General features: G+C 47.7%; 2 protein-coding genes across 2 annotated transcripts; one reads left to right on the top strand and one right to left on the bottom strand.

Moving 5' to 3' along the window:
• Window positions 1–901: 901 nt before the first annotated feature.
• znf839 (zinc finger protein 839) lies at window positions 902–13,510 on the bottom strand. The gene is made up of 10 exons (XM_034563124.1): window positions 12,592–13,510; window positions 8,573–9,646; window positions 8,282–8,407; window positions 7,864–7,977; window positions 7,685–7,777; window positions 7,431–7,577; window positions 4,882–4,986; window positions 4,614–4,698; window positions 2,359–2,482; window positions 902–2,273 (listed from the first exon to the last, which is right to left on the bottom strand). Exons 1-10 carry the CDS (start codon window positions 13,264–13,266, stop codon window positions 1,739–1,741), a joined length of 3,078 nt encoding a protein of 1,025 aa, XP_034419015.1. The 5' UTR covers window positions 13,267–13,510; the 3' UTR covers window positions 902–1,738.
• A 587-nt stretch (window positions 13,511–14,097) lies between these two features.
• Window positions 14,098–16,398, top strand: LOC117725215 (tectonin beta-propeller repeat-containing protein 2-like). Its single transcript, XM_034525241.1, has 4 exons — window positions 14,098–14,244; window positions 15,604–15,694; window positions 15,779–15,919; window positions 16,219–16,398. Exons 2-4 carry the CDS (start codon window positions 15,623–15,625, stop codon window positions 16,291–16,293), a joined length of 288 nt encoding a protein of 95 aa, XP_034381132.1. The 5' UTR covers window positions 14,098–14,244; window positions 15,604–15,622; the 3' UTR covers window positions 16,294–16,398.
• Window positions 16,399–21,515: the final 5,117 nt, after the last annotated feature.

The raw sequence follows: 21,515 nt of genomic DNA, 5'->3' as shown, positions 1-21,515 counted from the left end.
AGCTCCATTTGGTCACTACCCAAAGCTCATGACCAGAGGGGTCGGAGCGTAGATGGACTGGTAGCTCAGCTGGTACCTTGTACCTCTTCACAACACCCGCAGCACTGCTTACGTCGCACCGAAGACTGGCAGAGAACCGTGGCCTCAGACCTACTGACTTTCATCCCAACCGCTTCACACTGCCCACAGAACACGGTCGTAGGCCTTCTACGAGTTCACAAATCACAAGTAGACTGGAGCAGATTCCAGAACGCCCCCCACCGACTCCAAGAAGGCCCAACGGATGTTGGGTGAATAAGCACAAACAACAATCAGAGACTTCCCATGAGGCTCTCGTTCCCCGGGGAAACGCCAACGCAGTGGCGCTCAGCTGTTGGCGCCGGAGGATCCTGCCCAGCACTCACCTTCAGAACCAGTTCCTTTCCGCCAAAGAGGTGATATTCCACGTCCCTAGAGCTCGTCTGGGATGACGGAGGTCGGCACGCCCGGCTCACATTGACCTCGGTGCCTTTCGAGTGGTGGGCCCACAGCGCCTGGTTTCCCCGTTCCTCTTTCCCATCAGATTCATCAAGGGTCCATGAATGGCTCCTGGTCTGGGCCTCTCCCCTGAGATCACTTTGCCTTCGGAGACCCTGCCAGGAGCTATTTCTCCTGACAACACAACTTTCAGGGTCACACAAACCCCTTTTATAAAACCCAATTAAAATCTAAAGCTTTGTAACATAAAAGCATTTTAAGGACGTTGAATGTAATGCAAATAAAAAATAACGTAAAACATAAATCTACTGAAGACGAGGACATTTATTAAACTTCCATCATGTGAAACTAAGATGGAGCTCAGAGTTTATTGGAGGAACATGAAATGCATTTCATGCATTCAGCAAATGACAAATCAATTCAGTTTAAGTTCCTCCATTCAGTGCGTTTAATGTCAATTCTCCAAACAAGTACAAATGTCCACTTTACATTTGAAAAATGCATGTTTTATAAAAAGTAATAAAATAGTGCAACTTTGTTTTTCATATCCTACATATAAACAGCCAACTAATCAGTTTCTATTTTTGAAATGGACATGTTCAATTACTGAAACACTGGGGGAAAAACTAGTTTACAAATTTACAATCACTTCAGATTCCTTAAAAAAAACCAGCAAGAAGCTTGTGCTCCTGAAGGCCGGCTGAGAACAAAAGAGCTGAACAGTAAACGCGACTTGTTAATCGTTGCCCAGACAACAAACTGATTTTCCATCATCTCTCAATTAAATAATGTTGCTCATATTGAATCTGTTGACCCAAGGTCAGGATTTATTGATCAGGTTATCTGGAGAAATCTGATATTTTTGATACCTTTAAATATTAGATTGAAAATTGTAGACGGCAGCTCTGATGTTTGACGATCTGGGAGAAGAACTTCAGGTCTTGAACTTGTTTCCAAAACGCAAAGAAAGAACGAGACGTCACTTCAGGTGTGAGATTAGCAGAACGGTTTGTCCTCCGGTGTTAAACTGAAACGTGTTCAACAGGATGGAGCTCACAGAAACTCCTTACACCCCACACCAGCAGTCTGGTCAAGAAGTGCCCCTTACAGGCTGATGTGTTCATTACACCCACATTGATAATGTCACGTTTGCACTTTGTACACCTTATAAATACCACCTAAAAAATCCAGTCCCTCCTCATCAGTGTGATGTGGTTCAGGTCAGATTCTGGTCTTGCTCAGTTAAGATTCTGTTCAGGGTTCACTGAGAAGCTTTGGCTCCGTCTGAAGCCTCGATGCCCAGCTGGGCCTGGCCCGCCTCCAATGGGATCCCGCCTGGGTTCTCGATGTGCATGGTGGCCCCGTCCGGACCGTTGACAATCATTATTCGGTCTACATTGGGCTCTGCCAGCTGGACTGTCAGGCCCTCGGTCTGAATGTAGATCTCTTGACCCTCCTGAAGCTCTTTGGACTGGCAGGGGTCCGCTGAACTTGACTCGGATAGGGTGGAATCCCTCTGCTGGCGCTCAGAGGAAGCCACAGTCTGGACTGAGCTGGATTCAGGTTTCTTTGAGTCTGTGTTGGTTTCGGGACTTGAACCCAGAGCTTTTTCCAGCTCCTTTATTTGGGCTGTGATGTCACTGGTGCTCAAGACCTGGTTTGTCTGCATAGACTTTACCTTGACATTAGTCTGCAGAGGCTCCAACCCCTGGTTCTCACCCGGGGTCACCTCCATGGGCATGGCAGGGGGCGGAGCCTGGGTGGCGGGTACCATAGCAGAGATGGAACCAGAGGAGCTGAGGGACCAGAGAAACACATTCAGTTCAAACCAGCAATGTAAACCTGGTCCAGGTATGACAACTGGGGGCAAGGCCACCTCACCTGGAGGAATGGTCAGCACTGGAGGTCAGCAGTTTGGATCCAGCAGGAATCTCCAAAGGAGAGACGGTGACCGAGCAGGGCTTCAGCGAGGTCACAGGGGCTACAAGTGTCACTGTAGTCCCATCTTGGGAAAAAAGTTAATTTTTTTTTTTATTAATGTCCATTTCAAATTGTAGATCCACAGATATATTAACAAGCATCGATATAGTAGGGCATAGTACTGACGCAGTAGGGCGGGGTACGGGGCGACTGTGGGTCAGTGGTTAGCAGGTCCGTCTATCAATCAGAGGATCAGCGGTTTGATCCCTGGCTCTGCTAGCCCATGTTGATGTGTCCTTGAGCAAGACACTAAACCCCAAGTTGCTCCCTGTAGCTGTTCTACGGTGTATGAATGTAAGTTGCTTTGGATAGAGACTGCCCTCCTGGCTGTGTCTGAGCAGCTTCACACTGCTAGAGCATCCTCTCTCTCCTCTGTCCTTATCCTTCACACTAGAGCACCCTCTCTCCTCTGTCCTTATCCTTCACACTAGAGCACCCTCTCTCCTCTGTCCTTATCCTTCACACTAGAGCAGCCTCTCTCCTCTGTCCTTATCCTTCACACTAGAGCACCCTCTCTCCTCTGTCCTTATCCTTCACACTAGAGCATCCTCTCTCCTCTGTCCTTATCCTTCACACTAGAGCATCCTCTCTCCTCTGTCCTTATCCTTCACACTAGAGCAGCCTCTCTCTCCTCTGTCCTTATCCTTCACACTAGAGCATCCTCTCTCCTCTGTCCTTATCCTTCACACTAGAGCAGCCTCTCTCTCCTCTGTCCTCATCCTTCTAGACCTTTCCGCTGCCTTTGACACAGTGAACCACCAGATCCTCTAGTCCTCCCTCCAGGACCTGGTATCTCAGGCTCTGCTCTCACTCTTCTCATCCTACCTCACCGACCGCTCTTACCGGGTAACCTGGAGAGGATCTGTGTCTGAGCCTTGTCCTCTGACTACTGGGGTCCCTCAGGGCTCAGTCCTTGGTCCTCTTCTCTTCTCTCTGTACACCAACTCTCTCTCTCTGTAATTCACTCTCATGGCTTCACCTACCACAGCTATGCTGACGACACCCAACTGATCCTCTCGTTTCCCCAATCTGAAACACAGGTAGCAGCACGAATCTCTGCCTGTCTGACTGACATCTCTCAGTGGATGTCTGACTGACATCTCTCAGTGGATGTCTGACTGACATCTCTCAGTGGATGTCTGCACACCACCTGAAAATTAACCCGGACAAGACTGAACTTCTCCTCCTTCCAGGAAAAGGCTCTCCCACCCACGACCTGTCTATCACCTTCAACAACTCAGCCCCGCCCCCGACTGCCAGGAACCTCGGTGTGACACCTGTCAGTCAACTCTCCCTGACTGCCAACATTACCGCAGCAACACGCTCCTGTAGGTACATGCTGTACAACATCAGGAGAATACGACCTCTTCTCACTCAGAAGGCGGCACAGGTTGTGGTCCAGGTTCTGGTCCAGGCTCTGATCATCTCACAGCTAGACTACTGTAACTCCCTCCTTCAGGTCTACCTGCTAATGTCATTCGACCTCTACAGCTCATCCAGAATGCAGCTGCTCGACTGGTCTTCAACCTCCCGAAATTTACCCACAATCCTCCGCTCCTCCGCGACCTTCACTGGTTACCGCTTTGGATAAAAGCGTCAGCTAAATGACATGTAATGTAAATTTAATGGATAAAACCGTCAGCTAAACAACATGTAATGTACTGACGCAGTAGGACGGTTAGGGCGGGGTACTGACGCAGTAGGACGTTAGGACGGGGTACTGACGCAGTAGGACGGTTAGGGCGGGGTACTGACGCAGTAGGACGGTTAGGGCGGGGTACTGAAGGAGTAGGACGGTTAGGGCGGGGTACTGAAGGAGAAGGACGGTTAGGGCGTGGTACTGACGCAGTAGGACGGGGTACTGACGCAGTAGGGCGGGGTACTGACGCAGTAGGACGGTTAGGGCGGGGTACTGACGCAGTAGGGCGGGTTACTGACGCAGTAGGACGGTTAGGGCGGGGTACTGACGCAGTAGGGCGGTCAGGGCGGGGTACTGACGCAGTAGGACGGGGTACTGACGCAGTAGGACGGTTAGGACGTGGTACTGACGCAGTAGGACGGTTAGGACGTGGTACTGACGCAGTAGGACGGTTAGGGCGGGGTACTGACGCAGTAGGGCGGTCAGGGCGGGGTACTGACGCAGTAGGGCGTAGTACCTGCTTTGTGCGTGCCGATGCCATTCTGAATCGGGACGCTGTTCTCCATCTTGAATCTCTTGGAAGGCGGCAACATCTTGGAATTCTGGAAAACAGTTTGACGGAATCAGACTGAACCTGGAAACTAGTTTCTATCAGAGTACAACAGGTAACAGATCCAGGTCTCTGAAATCAGGCTCTGATGTTTACATGTGCAACACAAGAACAAAGACAACCTGACCAGACCAACCTGGATCTCAGAAACCAACTGTGCTGATGGTGCGTTTACCTCCATGTATCGGACGTTCTTATTGGTCAGACTGGAGCTGGGAGACGCTCCAGGAACCACCTTCATCCTGTTCACCTCGTCTAGGATTCCCAGAGACCTGGCAACCTGAAAAACACACAGTATAGGACAGCACATTACAGTACAGTACAGTGCAGCATAGTACAGTATAGCACAGGACATTAAAGCATAGTACAGTACAGTACAGCACAGGACATTACAGCATAGTACAGTACAGTACAGTACAGCATGGCACAGAATAGTACAGTACAACATAGTACAGTACAGCATGGCACAGCACAGTACAACAAAGCATAGTACAGTACAGTACAGCATAGTACAGCATAGTACAGTACAACACAGCATAGTACAACACAGTACAGTACAACACAGCATAGTACAACACAGCACAGTACAACACAGCATAGCACAGTACAGTACAACACAGCATAGTACAACACAGTACAGTACAACACAGCATAGTACAACACAGCACAGTACAACACAGCACAGCATAGCACAGTACAGTACAACACAGCATAGCACAGTACAGCATAGTACAACACAGCATAGCATAGTACAACACAGCATAGTACAACAAATCATAGTACAGTACAGCATAGTACAACACAGCATAGCATAGTACAACACAGCATAGTACAACAAATCATAGTACAGTACAGCATAGTACAACACAGCATAGTACAACACAGTACAGTACAACAAATCATAGTACAGTACAGCATAGTACAACACAGCATTGCATAGTACAACACAGTACAGTACAACACAGCATAGTACAACACAGCATAGTACAACACAGCATTGCGTAGTACAACACAGTACAGTACAACACAGTACAGTACAACACAGCATAGTACAACACAGCATAGTACAACACAGCATAGTACAACACAGCATAGTACAACATAGCATAGTACAACACAGCATAGTACAACATAGCATAGTACAACACAGCATAGTACAACATAGCATAGTACAACATAGCATAGTACAACACAGCATAGTACAACACAGCATTGCGTAGTACAACACAGTACAGTACAACACAGTACAGTACAACACAGTACAGTACAACACAGCATAGTACAACACAGCATAGTACAACACAGCATAGTACAACACAGCATAGTACAACATAGCATAGTACAACACAGCATTGCATAGTACAACACAGTACAGTACAACACAGCATAGTACAACACAGCATAGTACAACACAGCATTGCGTAGTACAACACAGTACAGTACAACACAGTACAGTACAACACAGCATAGTACAACACAGCATAGTACAACACAGCATAGTACAACACAGCATAGTACAACATAGCATAGTACAACACAGCATAGTACAACATAGCATAGTACAACACAGCATAGTACAACATAGCATAGTACAACACAGCATAGTACAACACAGCATAGTACAACATAGCATAGTACAACACAGCATAGTACAACATAGCATAGTACAACACAGCATAGTACAACATAGCATAGTACAACACAGCATAGTACAACATAGCATAGTACAACATAGTAGTACGCCACGTCTCCTTCACTAGATGCCACGTCTCCTACACTTGATGCCACGTCTCCTACACTTGATGCCACGTCTCCTACACTTGATGCCACGTCTCCTACACTTGATGCCACGTCTCCTTCACTTGATGCCACGTCACCTACACTTGATGCCACGTCACCTACACTTGATGCCACGTCTCCTACACTTGATGCCACGTCTCCTACACTTGATGCCACGTCTCCTACACGTCACCTACACTTGATGCCACGTCTCCTACACTTGATGCCACGTCTCCTACACTTGATGCCACGTCTCCTACACTTGATGCCACGTCACCTACACTTGATGCCACGTCTCCTACACTTGATGCCACGTCTCCTACACTTGATGCCACGTCTCCTACACGTCACCTACACTTGATGCCACGTCTCCTACACTTGATGCCACGTCTCCTACACTTGATGCCACGTCACCTACACTTGATGCCACGTCACCTACACTTGATGCCACGTCTCCTACACTTGATGCCACGTCTCCTACACTTGATGCCACGTCTCCTACACTTGATGCCACGTCTCCTACACTTGATGCCACGTCACCTACACTTGATGCCACGTCACCTACACTTGATGCCACGTCTCCTACACTTGATGCCACGTCTCCTACACTTGATGCCACGTCTCCTACACTTGATGCCACGTCACCTACACTTGATGCCACGTCACCTACACTTGATGCCACGTCTCCTACACTTGATGCCACGTCTCCTACACTTGATGCCACGTCTCCTACACTTGATGCCACGTCTCCTACACTTGATGCCACGTCACCTACACTTGATGCCACGTCACCTACACTTGATGCCACGTCACCTACACTTGATGCCACGTCTCCTACACTTGATGCCACGTCTCCTACACTTGATGCCACGTCTCCTACACTTGATGCCACGTCACCTACACTTGATGCCACGTCTCCTACACTTGATGCCACGAACTTCTTACCTCGATGTTCCTGACCTCCAGTGGTAGAGCTCCGCCCTGCGGGCTAATGATGTAATCCTGAGCCGCCTGTCTTACTTGTGCCTGCAGGGACTCAAACTCACGGTAAATGTCTGGAAACAGAGTCCGAGCAGGACCGGTGCCCTCCACCTAAAATGACCAGAGGACATGAAATACAAAGAAAAGGTCTTCTTGTTAGTACTGTACTGTACTGTAAGATATATATATACGGCGTATATGTACAACTGTGTGTGTACCTTTGCCAAAAGAACCTCCCACAAACTCAACACTTTAGTCAAACGAGGAAGAACTATGTCCATCAGCTCCTCATCCTCACACTGCTCCACCAGCTGTAAACACACGGTCGTTATGGAACCAACAACACACCTGTAGGTCTTCATTACATCATGTCTAGAACACCTCCACCTCCTCTTACCTCCTGCAACTGTTCTCGTCTCCGCTCCACCTGCTGCTCTGCGGTAGCCAAATTGACAGCGAGCTTTGGAGGCCGACCACGACGGCCCCGCCTACTAACGAGGCCCACCGTCACCTGAGAGTCAACCAGCGAGATGAACTGTTCATTTGTATTCATCTGTACAGGTCAGACTGTCCTACTGGACTGTACAGGTGTGATACAGCATCAGACTGTCCTACTGGACTGTACAGGTGTGATACAGCATCAGACTGTCCTACTGGACTGTACAGGTGTGCTACTGGACTGTACAGGTGTGATACAGCATCAGACTGTCCTACTGGACTGTACAGGTTCACTACTGGACTGTACAGGTGTTTGACATTTGTAGTGGTTAAATCTGAATTGTGTTCAATAAACATGGATTCATAAGTGAACTCACTTTAGGAAGCGGTCCCAGTGATCGTCCCCGCCCCCTGCCTCTCCCTCTCCCTCGTCCCCGGGGCCTGCCGGGGCCCCGTTGATGGAGGCCCCTGAGTCCGACAGCTGACGCTGGACCCCCCTCCACCTGTAGACAGATAGAAAATAATAGTTAGTAAATTAATGGTCAGACAGACGTGGGTTAACTAATTATTTAATAACTAGTCAGTTAACCACATTGTAATAAAATAGATAATAAACCAGTGTAATTAACCAGTGGGTACCCAGTCAATCATAGAGCTGAGTCTCTTACTCGGTTTAATGCCGTCTCAACAGGTTTGTCCTCCGTCGTCGTCGTCGTCATCATCATCTTCATCTTCTTCTTCTTCTTCTCCTCCTCCTCCTCTGCCTCCTCATCCTCCTCACTGACACCTCCTGTTTTCGTCTTCTGTGATTGGCCATCATCCCTGAGGGGGTGTGGTATGTTGTCGGGCAGATCGGGCTCTCCGTGAGTCGGGTTCAGTTTGTAGTGCCGGTTCAGGCCTCCGAGACCAATGTAGGCCTTGTCACACGTCTGGCAGCGGTGAGACCGGGACTTGTGGCTGTAGGTAAGAGAGACGCCAGGGGCGGGGCCATCTTTCCTCCCGCCATCCTCCTCCTCCACGCTCATATCGGAGTAGTCGTCCGAGTCGGACTGATGGCTGTCCGCCAGGTCTTCCGTCTTAATGAACTTGTAGTCTTTGGCTTTGTACTTCGGTGGTCTGGAGACTCGACCAGATCTGGTTTGGACCTTCACAGCCCTCTTCTCGCTCGTCTTCGCCTTCTTCTCTTTCTCCCGGTCTCTGTTCTTTACTGCTTGGGCCGGGGCCACAGTGGCGGGTCGGGCAACAGCAGGTGTGGCGTTCTCTACTGGGACCACCGCGATGACTGCAAGTGATTTACCTGGACTCTTGCTGGCGACTGTCGTCGTACCGTTAGCAGGGGTTTCAATTAGTGGGACGGAGGAATGCGGGGTCTGGACGATGGAGGGGGTCTGGACTCTGATAGGGGATGTTGCTGGTTTCTGAATTGGGATGGAAGCAGTGCATGCTGATGTTGTCTGGCCTGTGAGCTTGTGGACTAATGGGAGCAGAGATCCGACGACGGGGGTGGAGCTCTGCAGCAGCAGCTGGATGGGGGGGTCTCCCGGGTTCTGCTGCAGGAAGAACTGCTGACCCGGCTGACCAACCACAGGCTGGATGTGGATGATCTGAGCGCTGCTCTTGTTCCCGTTGGCCGAAAGCTTGACCTGCGGATTGTTGACCGCGACACTCCTCTGCTGGAGGGTCGAGACAGACTTCACTTCCTTTTTGGGGGGAACCTGGATCTGGATCCTGACGAGCTCCGACTGAAAAGACAGAACACCCAAAACCAGATGATCGAACTTCTGACACACAGCTATAATGTCAGAATGATGAAGATCACGCGATAGAGCCGAAAACTCCAGAACAGCTCAGCTGTGGGGAGATTGTTTGTTCTTTTAATCCATCTGTTGTTAATGGAATCGGTTTAAATTAGTTAAATATAATATAACCAGAAAATAAAGAGCTAATCTCTGTGATTTTGTAGTTCTTTAATCTCAGACTAGGCCCACACTAATCTGGATCTCAAACTGTTGTCACCCTGGTTTCATGCCTTGGTTTTCTCCTGATAACCTTTAAGGATGTTCTGCAGAACCCCTTAAAGAGGTTAAGATAAAGTTAACATTCTACAGTGATTAGTGACCCGTTATCCTGAGAGATTGTAAAATGTATTGATGTGAAAATGTAGCCGAACCCCAAACTTTACAACTTCATGTAAAAACAGGCTTCTCACTTTGAACCCTATAACACTACCCTCATCTCCATAACCCTCCCCCCATAACCCTAACTCCAAACCTCACCCCATATCCCTAACCTCATCCCCATATGCCTACCCCATACCACCCTCATCCCCATAACCCCACCCTCATAACCTCATCCCCATAACCCCACCCTCATTACCCTACCCCCATAACATTACCCACATAATCCCACCCCCATAACACCACCCTCATCCCCATGACCTCACCCTCATAACCCTACCCCCATAACATTACCCACATAATCCCACCCCCATAACACCACCCTCATCCCCATAATCCCACCCTCATAACCCTACCCCCGTAACTTCACCCTCATCCCCATAATCCCACCCCCGTAACACCACCCTCATAACCCTACCCCTGTAAATTCCCCCTCATAACCCTACCCCCATAACACCACCCTCATAACCCTACCCCCGTAACACCACCCTCATAACCCTACCCCCGTAACACCACCCCCATAACCCTACCCCCATAACACCACCCTCATAACCCTACCCCCGTAACACCACCCTCATAACCCTACCCCCGTAACACCACCCTCATAACCCTACCCCCGTAACACCACCCCCATAACCCTACCCCCATAACACCACCCTCATAACACCACCCCCATAACCCTACCCCCATAACACCACCCTCATAACCATACCCCCATAACACCACCCTCATAACCCTACCCCCATAACACCACCCTCATAACCCTACCCCCATAACACCACCCTCATAACACCACCCCCATAACCCTACCCCCATAACACCACCCTCATAACCCTACCCCCATAACACCACCCTCATAACCCTACCCCTGTAACTTCACCCTCATAACTCTACCCCCATAACACCACCCTCATAACCCTACCCCCATAACACCACCCTCATAACCCTACCCCCATAACACCACCCTCATAACACCACCCTCATAACCCTACCCCTGTAACTTCACCCTCATAACCCTACCCCCATAACACCACCCTCATAACCCTACCCCCGTAACTTCACCCTCATAACTCTACCCCCATAACACCACCCTCATAACCCTACCTCCGTAACACCACCCTCATAACCCTACCCCCATAACACCACCCTCATAACCCTACCTCCGTAACACCACCCTCATAACCCTACCCCCATAACACCACCCTCATAACCCTACCCCCATAACACCACCCTCATAACACCACCCTCATAACCCTACCCCTGTAACTTCACCCTCATAACCCTACCCCCGTAACACCACCCTCATAACCCTACCTCCGTAACACCACCCTCATAACCCTACCCCCATAACACCACCCTCATAACCCTACCCCCATAACACCACCCTCATAACACCACCCTCATAACCCTACCCCCATAACATTACCCACATAATCCCACCCCCATAACACCACCCTCATCCCCATAATCCCACCCTCATAACCCTACCCCCGTAACTTCACCCTCATAGCCCTACCACATAATCCCACCCTCATAACCCTACCCCTGTAACACCACCCTCATCCCCATAATCCCACCCCCGTAACACCACCCTCATAACCCTACCTCCGTAACACCACCCTCATAACCCTACCCCTGTAAATTCCCCCTCATAACCCTACCCCCATAACACCACCCTCATAACCCTACCCCTGTAACTTCACCCTCATAACTCTACCCCCATAACACCACCCTCATAACCCTACCTCCGTAACACCACCCTCATAACCCTACCCCCATAACACCACCCTCATAACCCTACCCCCATAACACCACCCTCATAACCCTACCCCTGTAACTTCACCCTCATAACCCTACCCCCATAACACCACCCTCATAACCCTACCCCCATAACACCACCCTCATAACCCTACCCCTGTAACTTCACCCTCATAACCCTACCCCCATAACACCACCCTCATAACCCTACCCCCATAACACCACCCTCATAACCCTACCCCTGTAACTTCACCCTCATAACCCTACCCCCATAACACCACCCTCATAACCCTACCCCCATAACACCACCCTCATAACACCACCCTCATAACCCTACCCCTGTAACTTCACCCTCATAACCCTACCCCCATAACACCACCCTCATAACCCTACCCCTGTAACTTCACCCTCATAACCCTACCCCCATAACACCACCCTCATCCACCATCCCCACCCTCATCCCGTAACCTCTACCCCATAATCCCACCCCTATAACCCCGAACCTGACAACCCTACCCCCATAACCTCATGCCCAACTAATCCGCTCTTTCTGCAATAGCCTTCTGCTTCCTGTCAATCATCTCCTGACCTCAGATCCATCCTCCACCTCCTCAGGGTTATTGATGGAGGAGCAGGAGAGCAGATAGCCGAGTGGAGCTCAGTGCAGTCACAAACCAAACTAGGACTTGGTGAATCCACTACAGTCCAGATGAACCAAACTGATCTGTAAACAGGCTCTTCTTCTGACTCACCTTCTTCTGGACCACCTGCACCGAGCTTGCGGTCTGCATGGCTACCTGTTTGGCGACACTCTTTAGCTGCTGGGAAGCATTGTTTTGAGGTGTAGACATTAAGTTCTGCTGAGAAACCTGAACCTGCTGCTTTAGACCATGCAGGGGAACCTGGACCTGCTGCTTCAGACCATGTTGGGGGACCTGGACGTTGACCTGCTGGTGAGACTTGGTGACCTGGTTGATGACCTGCTGCAGCTGGCTTGGGTCCAGAGCCGTGTTATGGATCGGGATGGTTTTGACCAGCTGGCTCTGCTGGAGCAACTGGGCAGCCTCGGTGTCGGAGACCTGGACGATCTGCTGCTTGGTGAGCTGGTCCAGCAGAGCCTGCTGCTCCTCAGGGGACAGCCCGGAGCCCTCCACCAGGCTGCCGTCCGGCTGCACATAGATGATGGTGGTGTTCACCAGGTCCGGGCCGAGGCTGCTGAAATCTGTGCCCACCAGGAAGTTCTGTTCTTCTGGGCAGCTCTGCAACAAGTCCGCCAGATGAGCTCCGGACTCTGCCATTGAACTGGTCTCAGCACCGGGTACTGACTCTGAACTGGTCTCAGCACCGGTAGGCTGGACCTCAGACCCCGGAGGCTCCGCGGCTGTTATTGTTCTGGTCAAACTGCTGTCATCCTCGTTGTCCGCCATTTTGGCTGCGAGGCTAACTGAGAGCTATCAGACTTAGTGACAGTTGGTGGATCAGATCCACCTGATCGTGGATCGATATCCTCGAATAAACCCCCGGTTAACGTTTCTGTGTACGCTGCCGAAGAACCGGAGGACACCGTGAACGGGAGCGCGGACACGAGCAGCAGCTAACGGCTAGCCGCGGGACGACTAGCCTACTTCAGCAGTCAGCAGCACGCGGGAGCGCGCACGTCCCGGACTGGATTTCAGCTCCGGACCGGACTCTGAGGTTTCATAGGAAACGTTTGAATATTCATTATTATATAAATAGTTATGTTATGTCAGAACTATATATATATATATATATATATATATATATATATATATATATATATATATATATACCAGGACAATACTTATACACAATAAAAGAGAAAGGAATGAGTTTTTACTGGTTTGTTCATCTTCTGAATCAATCAGCTCAGTCCGACAAATAGATCCATTCTCCAGGTTTTACAACCAGTAGTCACCGAGTTTCCGCTTCCGGTCATTCCTTTTTTTATGTATTAAGAAAATGATCCTGAGATGAAGAAATGAAAGAACATCTAAGAGACAGAAACTCTGTTTTAGTGGAAATAAAAACATTTTAAATCGATAAAAACGTATTGATAAAGGATGCAGTAGCGCGTGCTGTCAGCAGGGGGCGCGCTTTGACGGTAGCGCGTGCTGTCAGCAGGGGGCGCGCTTTGACGGTAGCGCGTGCTGTCAGCAGGGGGCGCGCGTTGACAGTAGCGCGTGCTGTGAGCAGGGGGCGCGCTTTGACAGTAGCGCGTGCTGTCAGCAGGGGGCGCGCTTTGTTGACAGCAGCTCAGATCAACATGGAGGCTACCAGACAGACAACAGGGCGACGTCTCAGCTCCATAACAGTATAACATTATGACATGATGACATCATAACGTTATAGCAGCATACCATCGGAGACCTCAGCAGCAGCTCTCAGTAAGCCACGCACGGTCTTCCTCCTCCTGTTAACGTGAGCCAGCTGGTTCGCAGATGCTAGCTAGCCGGTGGAACGGGCTAACACGGTCACCTGTTAACCCGTAACACCGGTTCTGTCTGAGTTGCGAGCTCATGAGACATCTCTGTTGGACGTGTTGTTGTTGTCGTTGTTGGGTTTGTGCAGCCTGCTGCGCTAACGGTAAGAACCGGAGGCCCGTTTAATATGAGCCCAGACTGGGACCGCAGAGCCGGAGGAACACTTCCCACGCTCCGTCACGCTCTTATTCTACTATGATTAAAGGAGGGTGTGACGTCAGATGAAGCGCACGGGGGCGACTGGGGGTCCGTCTTCCAACCCCCAAAGCTCATTTGACTCAGTGTATGAATGTCACATGATTATAAACGCGTCAGCTACATGTAATGTAAACCGAAGGGTTCATGACGTCACACCAAACCTATTTCAGCAAAAGCCTGTTTGACTGATCTCTCCACCTTAACTCAAAAACATCAGCTGCAAAACATGACGTCAGACCTTTAACTATAACCGACACCTGTCGCTCGGGTTGTAATGAATCAGGTGAGACGAGTCCAGACAGGAAGTGAATGACAAACCCTAAGGGTTCTCTAAAATATCGTTTCATTGGTCCCTTCGTATGTTTATGTTGTTGTTGTTTCATTGGTCCCTTCGTATGTTTATGTTGTTGTTGTTTCATTGGTCCCTTCGTATGTTTATGTTGTTGTTGTTTCATTGGTCCCTTCGTATGTTTATGTTGTTGTTGTTTCATTGGTCCCTTCGTATGTTTATGTTGTTGTTGTTTCATTGGTCCCTTCATATGTTTATGTTGTTTCATTGGTCCCTTCATATGTTTATGTTGTTGTTGTTTCATTGGTCCCTTCTTATGTTTATGTTGTTGTTGTTTCATTGGTCCCTTCGTATGTTTATGTTGTTGTTGTTTCATTGGTCCCTTCGTATGTTTATGTTGTTGTTGTTTCATTGGTCCCTTCGTATGTTTATGTTGTTGTTGTTTCATTGGTCCCTTCGTATGTTTATGTTGTTGTTGTTTCATTGGTCCCTTCGTATGTTTATGTTGTTGTTGTTTCATTGGTCCCTTCATATGTTTATGTTGTTTCATTGGTCCCTTCATATGTTTATGTTGTTGTTGTTTCATTGGTCCCTTCTTATGTTTATGTTGTTGTTGTTTCATTGGTCCCTTCGTATGTTTATGTTGTTGTTGTTTCATTGGTCCCTTCGTATGTTTATGTTGTTGTTGTTTCATTGGTCCCTTCGTATGTTTATGTTGTTGTTGTTTCATTGGTCCCTTCGTATGTTTATGTTGTTGTTGTTTCACTGACTTCCAGGAGTCCTTTTTGCAGAAACATGGCGGCCTTGCCTTCCGTCCTGAGAGAGTTCTGCCCCCTCTACTATCTGCTGAATGCCATCCCAGCCAAGGTACTGAACCGCTCCAGACCAGAGGGCTGGGCCGTAATATTGATGAAGATGATGATGAAGGCTGCGGCCCCTCTCTCTTTGCAGGTGCAGCGTGGGTTTAGGTCCGTCCTGGTCTACCTGACGGCCCTGGACAGCAGCAGTGACTTCCTGGCGGTGGGCAGCAGCATCGGCATGCTCTACTTGTACAGCCGTCGCCTCGCACACATGAACAAGTACAGCCTGGAGGTCAGAGCTCTTCTTCTTCTAAACATTGGTTGTAACTTAGGGGAAATGCTGAAACTGTGAGGAGCTGTTCTAAACTTTAAATGGTGAATGGACTGTACTTGTCCAGATCTTTTCTAGTCTTCCGACCAATCAAAGCGCATTTACACTACATGTCATCATTCATCCATTCACACCCATTTATAAACTGATGGGAGGAGCTACCATGTTGGGAGGAGCTACCATGTTGGGAGGAGCTACCACGCATTAATTGATATCTTCTGGGTCCAGACTACAATAATGACACCACGGATTCTCTCCAGGAACAGTCGGCCCTGTGTGAAGCCTTCTCAACTCCTGTGCTGATTCATAGGAAAGGAAATATGTATCATATTTAACACGTCAGCCTGTCCTAATACATTATAAATACATTGGGCAAATAGAGCTTTAAAACCATTAAACTTAGCTTTATTAAATGTCAGGTCTCATTTTTAATCAATTATTTTATTGTTAGGCACAAACTTGATGTTTATAACTGAAATGTGGTTAGACCAAGATAACAGCTGTTCTTATGGATCAAGGCAACGCAATTCAAAGTGCTTTACAGCTACATACAATTGCAAAAAGGCAAATAAAATCATTTCATAAAAATAATATTTTAATTATATTAAAAGCGAAGAGTGCAGATAAAATACTTTCAGTTGTCAAATAGAACCGTTTTCAGCCTGGATTTAAACATTGTTGAGTTGAGGCCTGTCTCACATCTTCTGGAAGACGGTTCCACCGTGTTGAGTCCTGACTCTGGACCAGCAGGAGACCACTCCATGAGAAGGTTCCTCTGGCTCTACCATGTGAACCACTCCATGAGATGGTTCCTATGACTCTACCATGTGAACCACTCCCTGAGAAGGTTCCTATGACTCTAACATGTGAACCACTCCATGAGAAGGTTCCTATGACTCTAACATGTGAACCACTCCATGAGAAGGTTCCTATGACTCTAACATGTGAACCACTCCATGAGAAGGTTCCTATGACTCTAACATGTGAACCACTCCATGAGAAGGTTCCTATAGCTCTAACATGTGAACCACTCCATGAGAAGGTTCCTATGACTCTAACATGTGAACCACTCCATGAGAAGGTTCTTATAGCTCTAACATGTGAACCACTCCATGAGAAGGTTCCTATGGCTCTAACATGTGAACCACTCCATGAGATGGTTCCTATAGCTCTAACATGTGAACCACTCCATGAGAAGGTTCCTATAGCTCTAACATGTGAACCACTCCATGAGAAGGTTCCTATGACTCTAACATGTGAACCACTCCATGAGAAGGTTCTTATAGCTCTAACATGTGAACCACTCCATGAGAAGGTTCCTATGGCTCTAACATGTGAACCACTCCATGAGAAGCTTCTTATGGCTCTAACATGTGAACCACTCCATGAGAAGGTTCTTATGGCTCTAACATGTGAACCACTCCATGAGAAGGTTCCTCTGGCTCTAACATGTGAACCACTCCATGAGAAGGTTCCTATGGCTCTAACATGTGAACCACTCCATGAGAAGGTTCCTATAGCTCTAACATGTGAACCACTCCATGAGAAGGTTCCTATGACTCTAACATGTGAACCACTCCATGAGAAGGTTCTTATAGCTCTAACATGTGAACCACTCCATGAGAAGGTTCCTATGGCTCTAACATGTGAACCACTCCATGAGAAGCTTCTTATGGCTCTAACATGTGAACCACTCCATGAGAAGGTTCCTATGACTCTAACATGTGAACCACTCCATGAGAAGGTTCCTATGACTCTAACATGTGAACCACTCCATGAGAAGGTTCCTATAGCTCTAACATGTGAACCACTCCATGAGAAGGTTCCTATGACTCTAACATGTGAACCACTCCATGAGAAGGTTCCTATGACTCTAACATGTGAACCACTCCATGAGAAGGTTCCTATGACTCTAACATGTGAACCACTCCATGAGAAGGTTCCTATGACTCTAACATGTGAACCACTCCATGAGAAGGTTCCTATGACTCTAACATGTGAACCACTCCATGAGAAGGTTCCTATGACTCTAACATGTGAACCACTCCATGAGATGGTTCCTATGGCTCTAACATGTGAACCACTCCATGAGAAGGTTCCTATGACTCTAACATGTGAACCACTCCATGAGATGGTTCCTATGGCTCTAACATGTGAACCACTCCCTGAGCTTCTCAGAGCCCGAGATGGTTCATCTGGCTCTAACATGTGAACCACTCCATGAGATGGTTCCTATGGCTCTAACATGTGAACCACTCCATGAGAAGGTTCCTATGACTCTAACATGTGAACCACTCCATGAGAAGGTTCCTATAGCTCTAACATGTGAACCACTCCATGAGATGGTTCCTATGACTCTACCATGTGAACCACTCCATGAGAAGGTTCCTATAGCTCTAACATGTGAACCACTCCCTGAGCTTCTCAGAGCCCGAGATGGTTCATCTGGCTCTAACATGTCACACATGTACGTTGGTGCTAGACCATGAAGAGATGTGTACACAAGCAGAGCTGTTTTAACGTCTATTCTCTGAGCAACAGGAAGCCAGTGCAGAGACCTGAGCACTGGACTAATATGGTGGTATTTCCTGGCTCTAGTCAGGACTGGAGCAGCAGCGTTCTGGATGTTCTGCAGCTGTCTTCCAGCTCGTTTAGAGCCCAGTGAGCAGGCCGTTACAGTAGTCTAACCTTCTGGAGACAAACGCATGGATTAGTCTCTCCAAGTCTGGTTTAGACACTATTCCTTTGATTTTGGCAATGTTTTTTAGATGGTAAAAAGCTGATGTTATTGATTTAATGTGGCTGTTCCCTAGATTTCTAACCTGATTTTTAGGTTTTAGAGAGAGTCTCAAGGTGACTGATAACACTTTCTCTTTGTTTCTGTGGGCCACAGACAATGATTTCAGTTTTGTCTGAGTTTAGCTGGAGAAAATAGTTTTGCATCCACACACTGATCTGTTCGATGCATATATATATATATATATATATATATATATATATATATATATATATATATATATATATATATATATACTGATCTGTTCAATGCAGTGACAAAGTAAATCTACAGGCCCATATTCACCGGCTGGGCATCAACAGCACCCAGGTCCAGCCTCATGAGTGAAACAACAGCGCATAAGAAGGAGGTGGAGTTGATATTTCATTTAATGATTCTCTTCAATGCATGCACATGTCTTTGGGTCATTTTACTTCCTTTTAATATGTGGCTCTGAATTCCACTCAAGTTTTATTCCGCACCATCTACAGACCACCTAAATACTGTGAGACCTTCTTTGATGAGTTCACTGAACAGCTGTCTATCATCTGTATTGATTGTGATTTTAATATCTATGTTGATAATCCCCAGAACAGAGGGTCTATAGAACTATGTGGTGTCCTTGATAACTATGATCTGACTCGGCATGGAACAGGTCCCACCTGCAACAAGGGGCACCCTCTAGACCAGTGATTCTTAACCATGGGGCCGCGGCCCATTCAGGGGCCGCAAGCACCACCTAGACGGCCGCACACATCTTTCAGTTTTGCACCCGTGGACCGTGAGACCACATCGGTAGTCCTGTTATCAGGAGACGGTCAGTTACAATACAGCGTCCCACCACTTGATGGCGGTAATGCGTCAGTCAGTTGTTTTATATGTGTAGTGTGTGTACTCCAGCTGTCACAGATATGAAGAGCAACTTCCGATATTTTCATTTGCACATTATTTAATTTTATTTACGGTTTATTTAATTTGAAATAAAAAATTTTTAGTCCCTCCTTTGGTTCTCTCGTAAAATCTATTTATTAGTTATTTGTGTGTTAATAAGCCTGACTTGAGTTAGTTTATTGTATTAACTTGATTTGTTCTATGAATTTGATCGCCTGTTGGGTGTCTTGTTGTTGTTGTGCAGGTTTACATACACATGATGAACAAATGTCTTTGTGATCACATTGCATCATGTTTGCTTGTTCAACTGGAAGTGGATTTGATTTAGTTATTGAATACAAATCAAACCAAGAGGGACATCAATTAGTCAAATCAAAACGGTGTTACTATTGAACGTCAACTATAGAACAAGAAACCAGTGGGGCAACCAGAACCAGTGGAGCAACGTCAGCTGAGCAACCAGAAACCAGTGGAGCAACGTCAGCTGAGCAACAAGAAACCAGTGGAGAAACGTCAACGGTAAAAAAGAAACCAGTGGAGCAACATCAGCTTTACAACCAGAAACCAGTGGAGCAACGTCAGCTGAGCAACCACAAACTAGTGGAGCAATGTTAAAACCAGTGGAGCAATGTCAGCTGAGAAACCAGAGACCAGTGGAGAAACGTCAACTGTACAACCAGAAACCAGTGGAGCAACCAGAACCAGTGGAGCAACGTCAGCTTTACAACCAGAAACCAGTGGAGCAACGTCAGCTGAGCAACCAGAAACCAGTGGAGAAACGTCAACTGTAAAACAAGAAACCAGTGGAGCAAACTGAACCAGTGGAGCAACATCAGCTTTACAACCAGAACCAGTGGAGCAACATCAGCTTTACAACCAGAAACCAGTGGAGCAACGTCAGCTGAGCAACCAGAAGCTGGTGGAGCAATGTTAAAACCAGTGGAGCAATGTCAGCTGAGAAACCAGAGACCAGTGGAGAAACGTCAACTGTACAACCAGAAACCAGTGGAGGAAGATCAGCTTTATAACCAGAAACCAGTGGAGCAACATCAGATGAGCAAACAGAAACCAGTGGAACAAAGTCAGTTTTACAACTAGAAACCGGCAGAACGGCGTTGGCAGAAACCAGTGGAGCAATGTCAACTACAGAACAAGAAACCAGTGGAGCAACCAGAATCAGTGGAGCAACGTCAGCTTTACAACCAGAAACCAGTGGAGCAACGTCGGCTATCCAACCAGAAACCAGTGGAACAACGTTGGCTATACAACCAGGAACCAGTGGAACAACGTTGGCTATACAACCAGAAACCAGTGGAACAACGTTGGCTATACAACCAGAAACCAGTGGAGCAACATTGGCTATACAACCAGAAACCAGTGGAGCAACGTCAGCTTTACAACCAGAAACCAGTGGAGCAACGTCGGCTATCCAACCAGAAACCAGTGGAACAACGTTGGCTATACAACCAGAAACCAGTGGAACAACGTTGGCTATACAACCAGAAACCAGTGGAACAACGTTGGCTATACAACCAGAAACCAGTGGAGCAACGTTGGCTATACAACCAGAAACCAGTGGAACAACGTCAGCTTTACAACCAGAAACCAGTGGAGCAACGTCAGCTTTACAACCAGAAACCAGTGGAACAACGTTGGCTATACAACCAGAAACCAGTGGAACAACGTTGGCTATACAACCAGAAACCAGTGGAGCAACGTCGGCTATACAACCAGAAACCAGTGGAACAACGTTGGCTATACAACCAGAAACCAGTGGAACAACGTCAGCTTTACAACCAGAAACCAGTGGAACAACGTTGGCTATACAACCAGAAACCAGTGGAACAACGTCAGCTTTACAACCAGAAACCAGTGGAGCAACGTCGGCTA

The sequence above is a fragment of the Cyclopterus lumpus genome, chromosome 22, assembly GCF_009769545.1.
Source record: "Cyclopterus lumpus isolate fCycLum1 chromosome 22, fCycLum1.pri, whole genome shotgun sequence".
Taxonomy (NCBI): domain Eukaryota; kingdom Metazoa; phylum Chordata; class Actinopteri; order Perciformes; family Cyclopteridae; genus Cyclopterus; species Cyclopterus lumpus.
The sequence above is the reverse complement of the archived record's forward strand: the minus strand, read 5'-3'. Positions and strand labels throughout refer to the sequence as shown.

Coding starts and splice junctions, on each gene's coding strand:
- znf839 (XM_034563124.1), bottom strand. CDS start 13,266: ATGGCGGACAACGAGGATGACAGCAGTTTGACCAGAACAATAACAGCC. Junction 4,699..4,881: donor AGAACGTCCGATACATGGAG/GTAAACGCACCA, acceptor ACTGTTTTCCAG/AATTCCAAGATGTTGCCGCC. Junction 2,483..4,613: donor CATCGGCACGCACAAAGCAG/GTACTACGCCCT, acceptor TTTTTTCCCAAG/ATGGGACTACAGTGACACTT.
- LOC117725215 (XM_034525241.1), top strand. CDS start 15,623: ATGGCGGCCTTGCCTTCCGTCCTGAGAGAGTTCTGCCCCCTCTACTAT. Junction 15,695..15,778: donor TGAATGCCATCCCAGCCAAG/GTACTGAACCGC, acceptor CTCTCTTTGCAG/GTGCAGCGTGGGTTTAGGTC. Junction 15,920..16,218: donor TGAACAAGTACAGCCTGGAG/GTCAGAGCTCTT, acceptor GATTCTCTCCAG/GAACAGTCGGCCCTGTGTGA.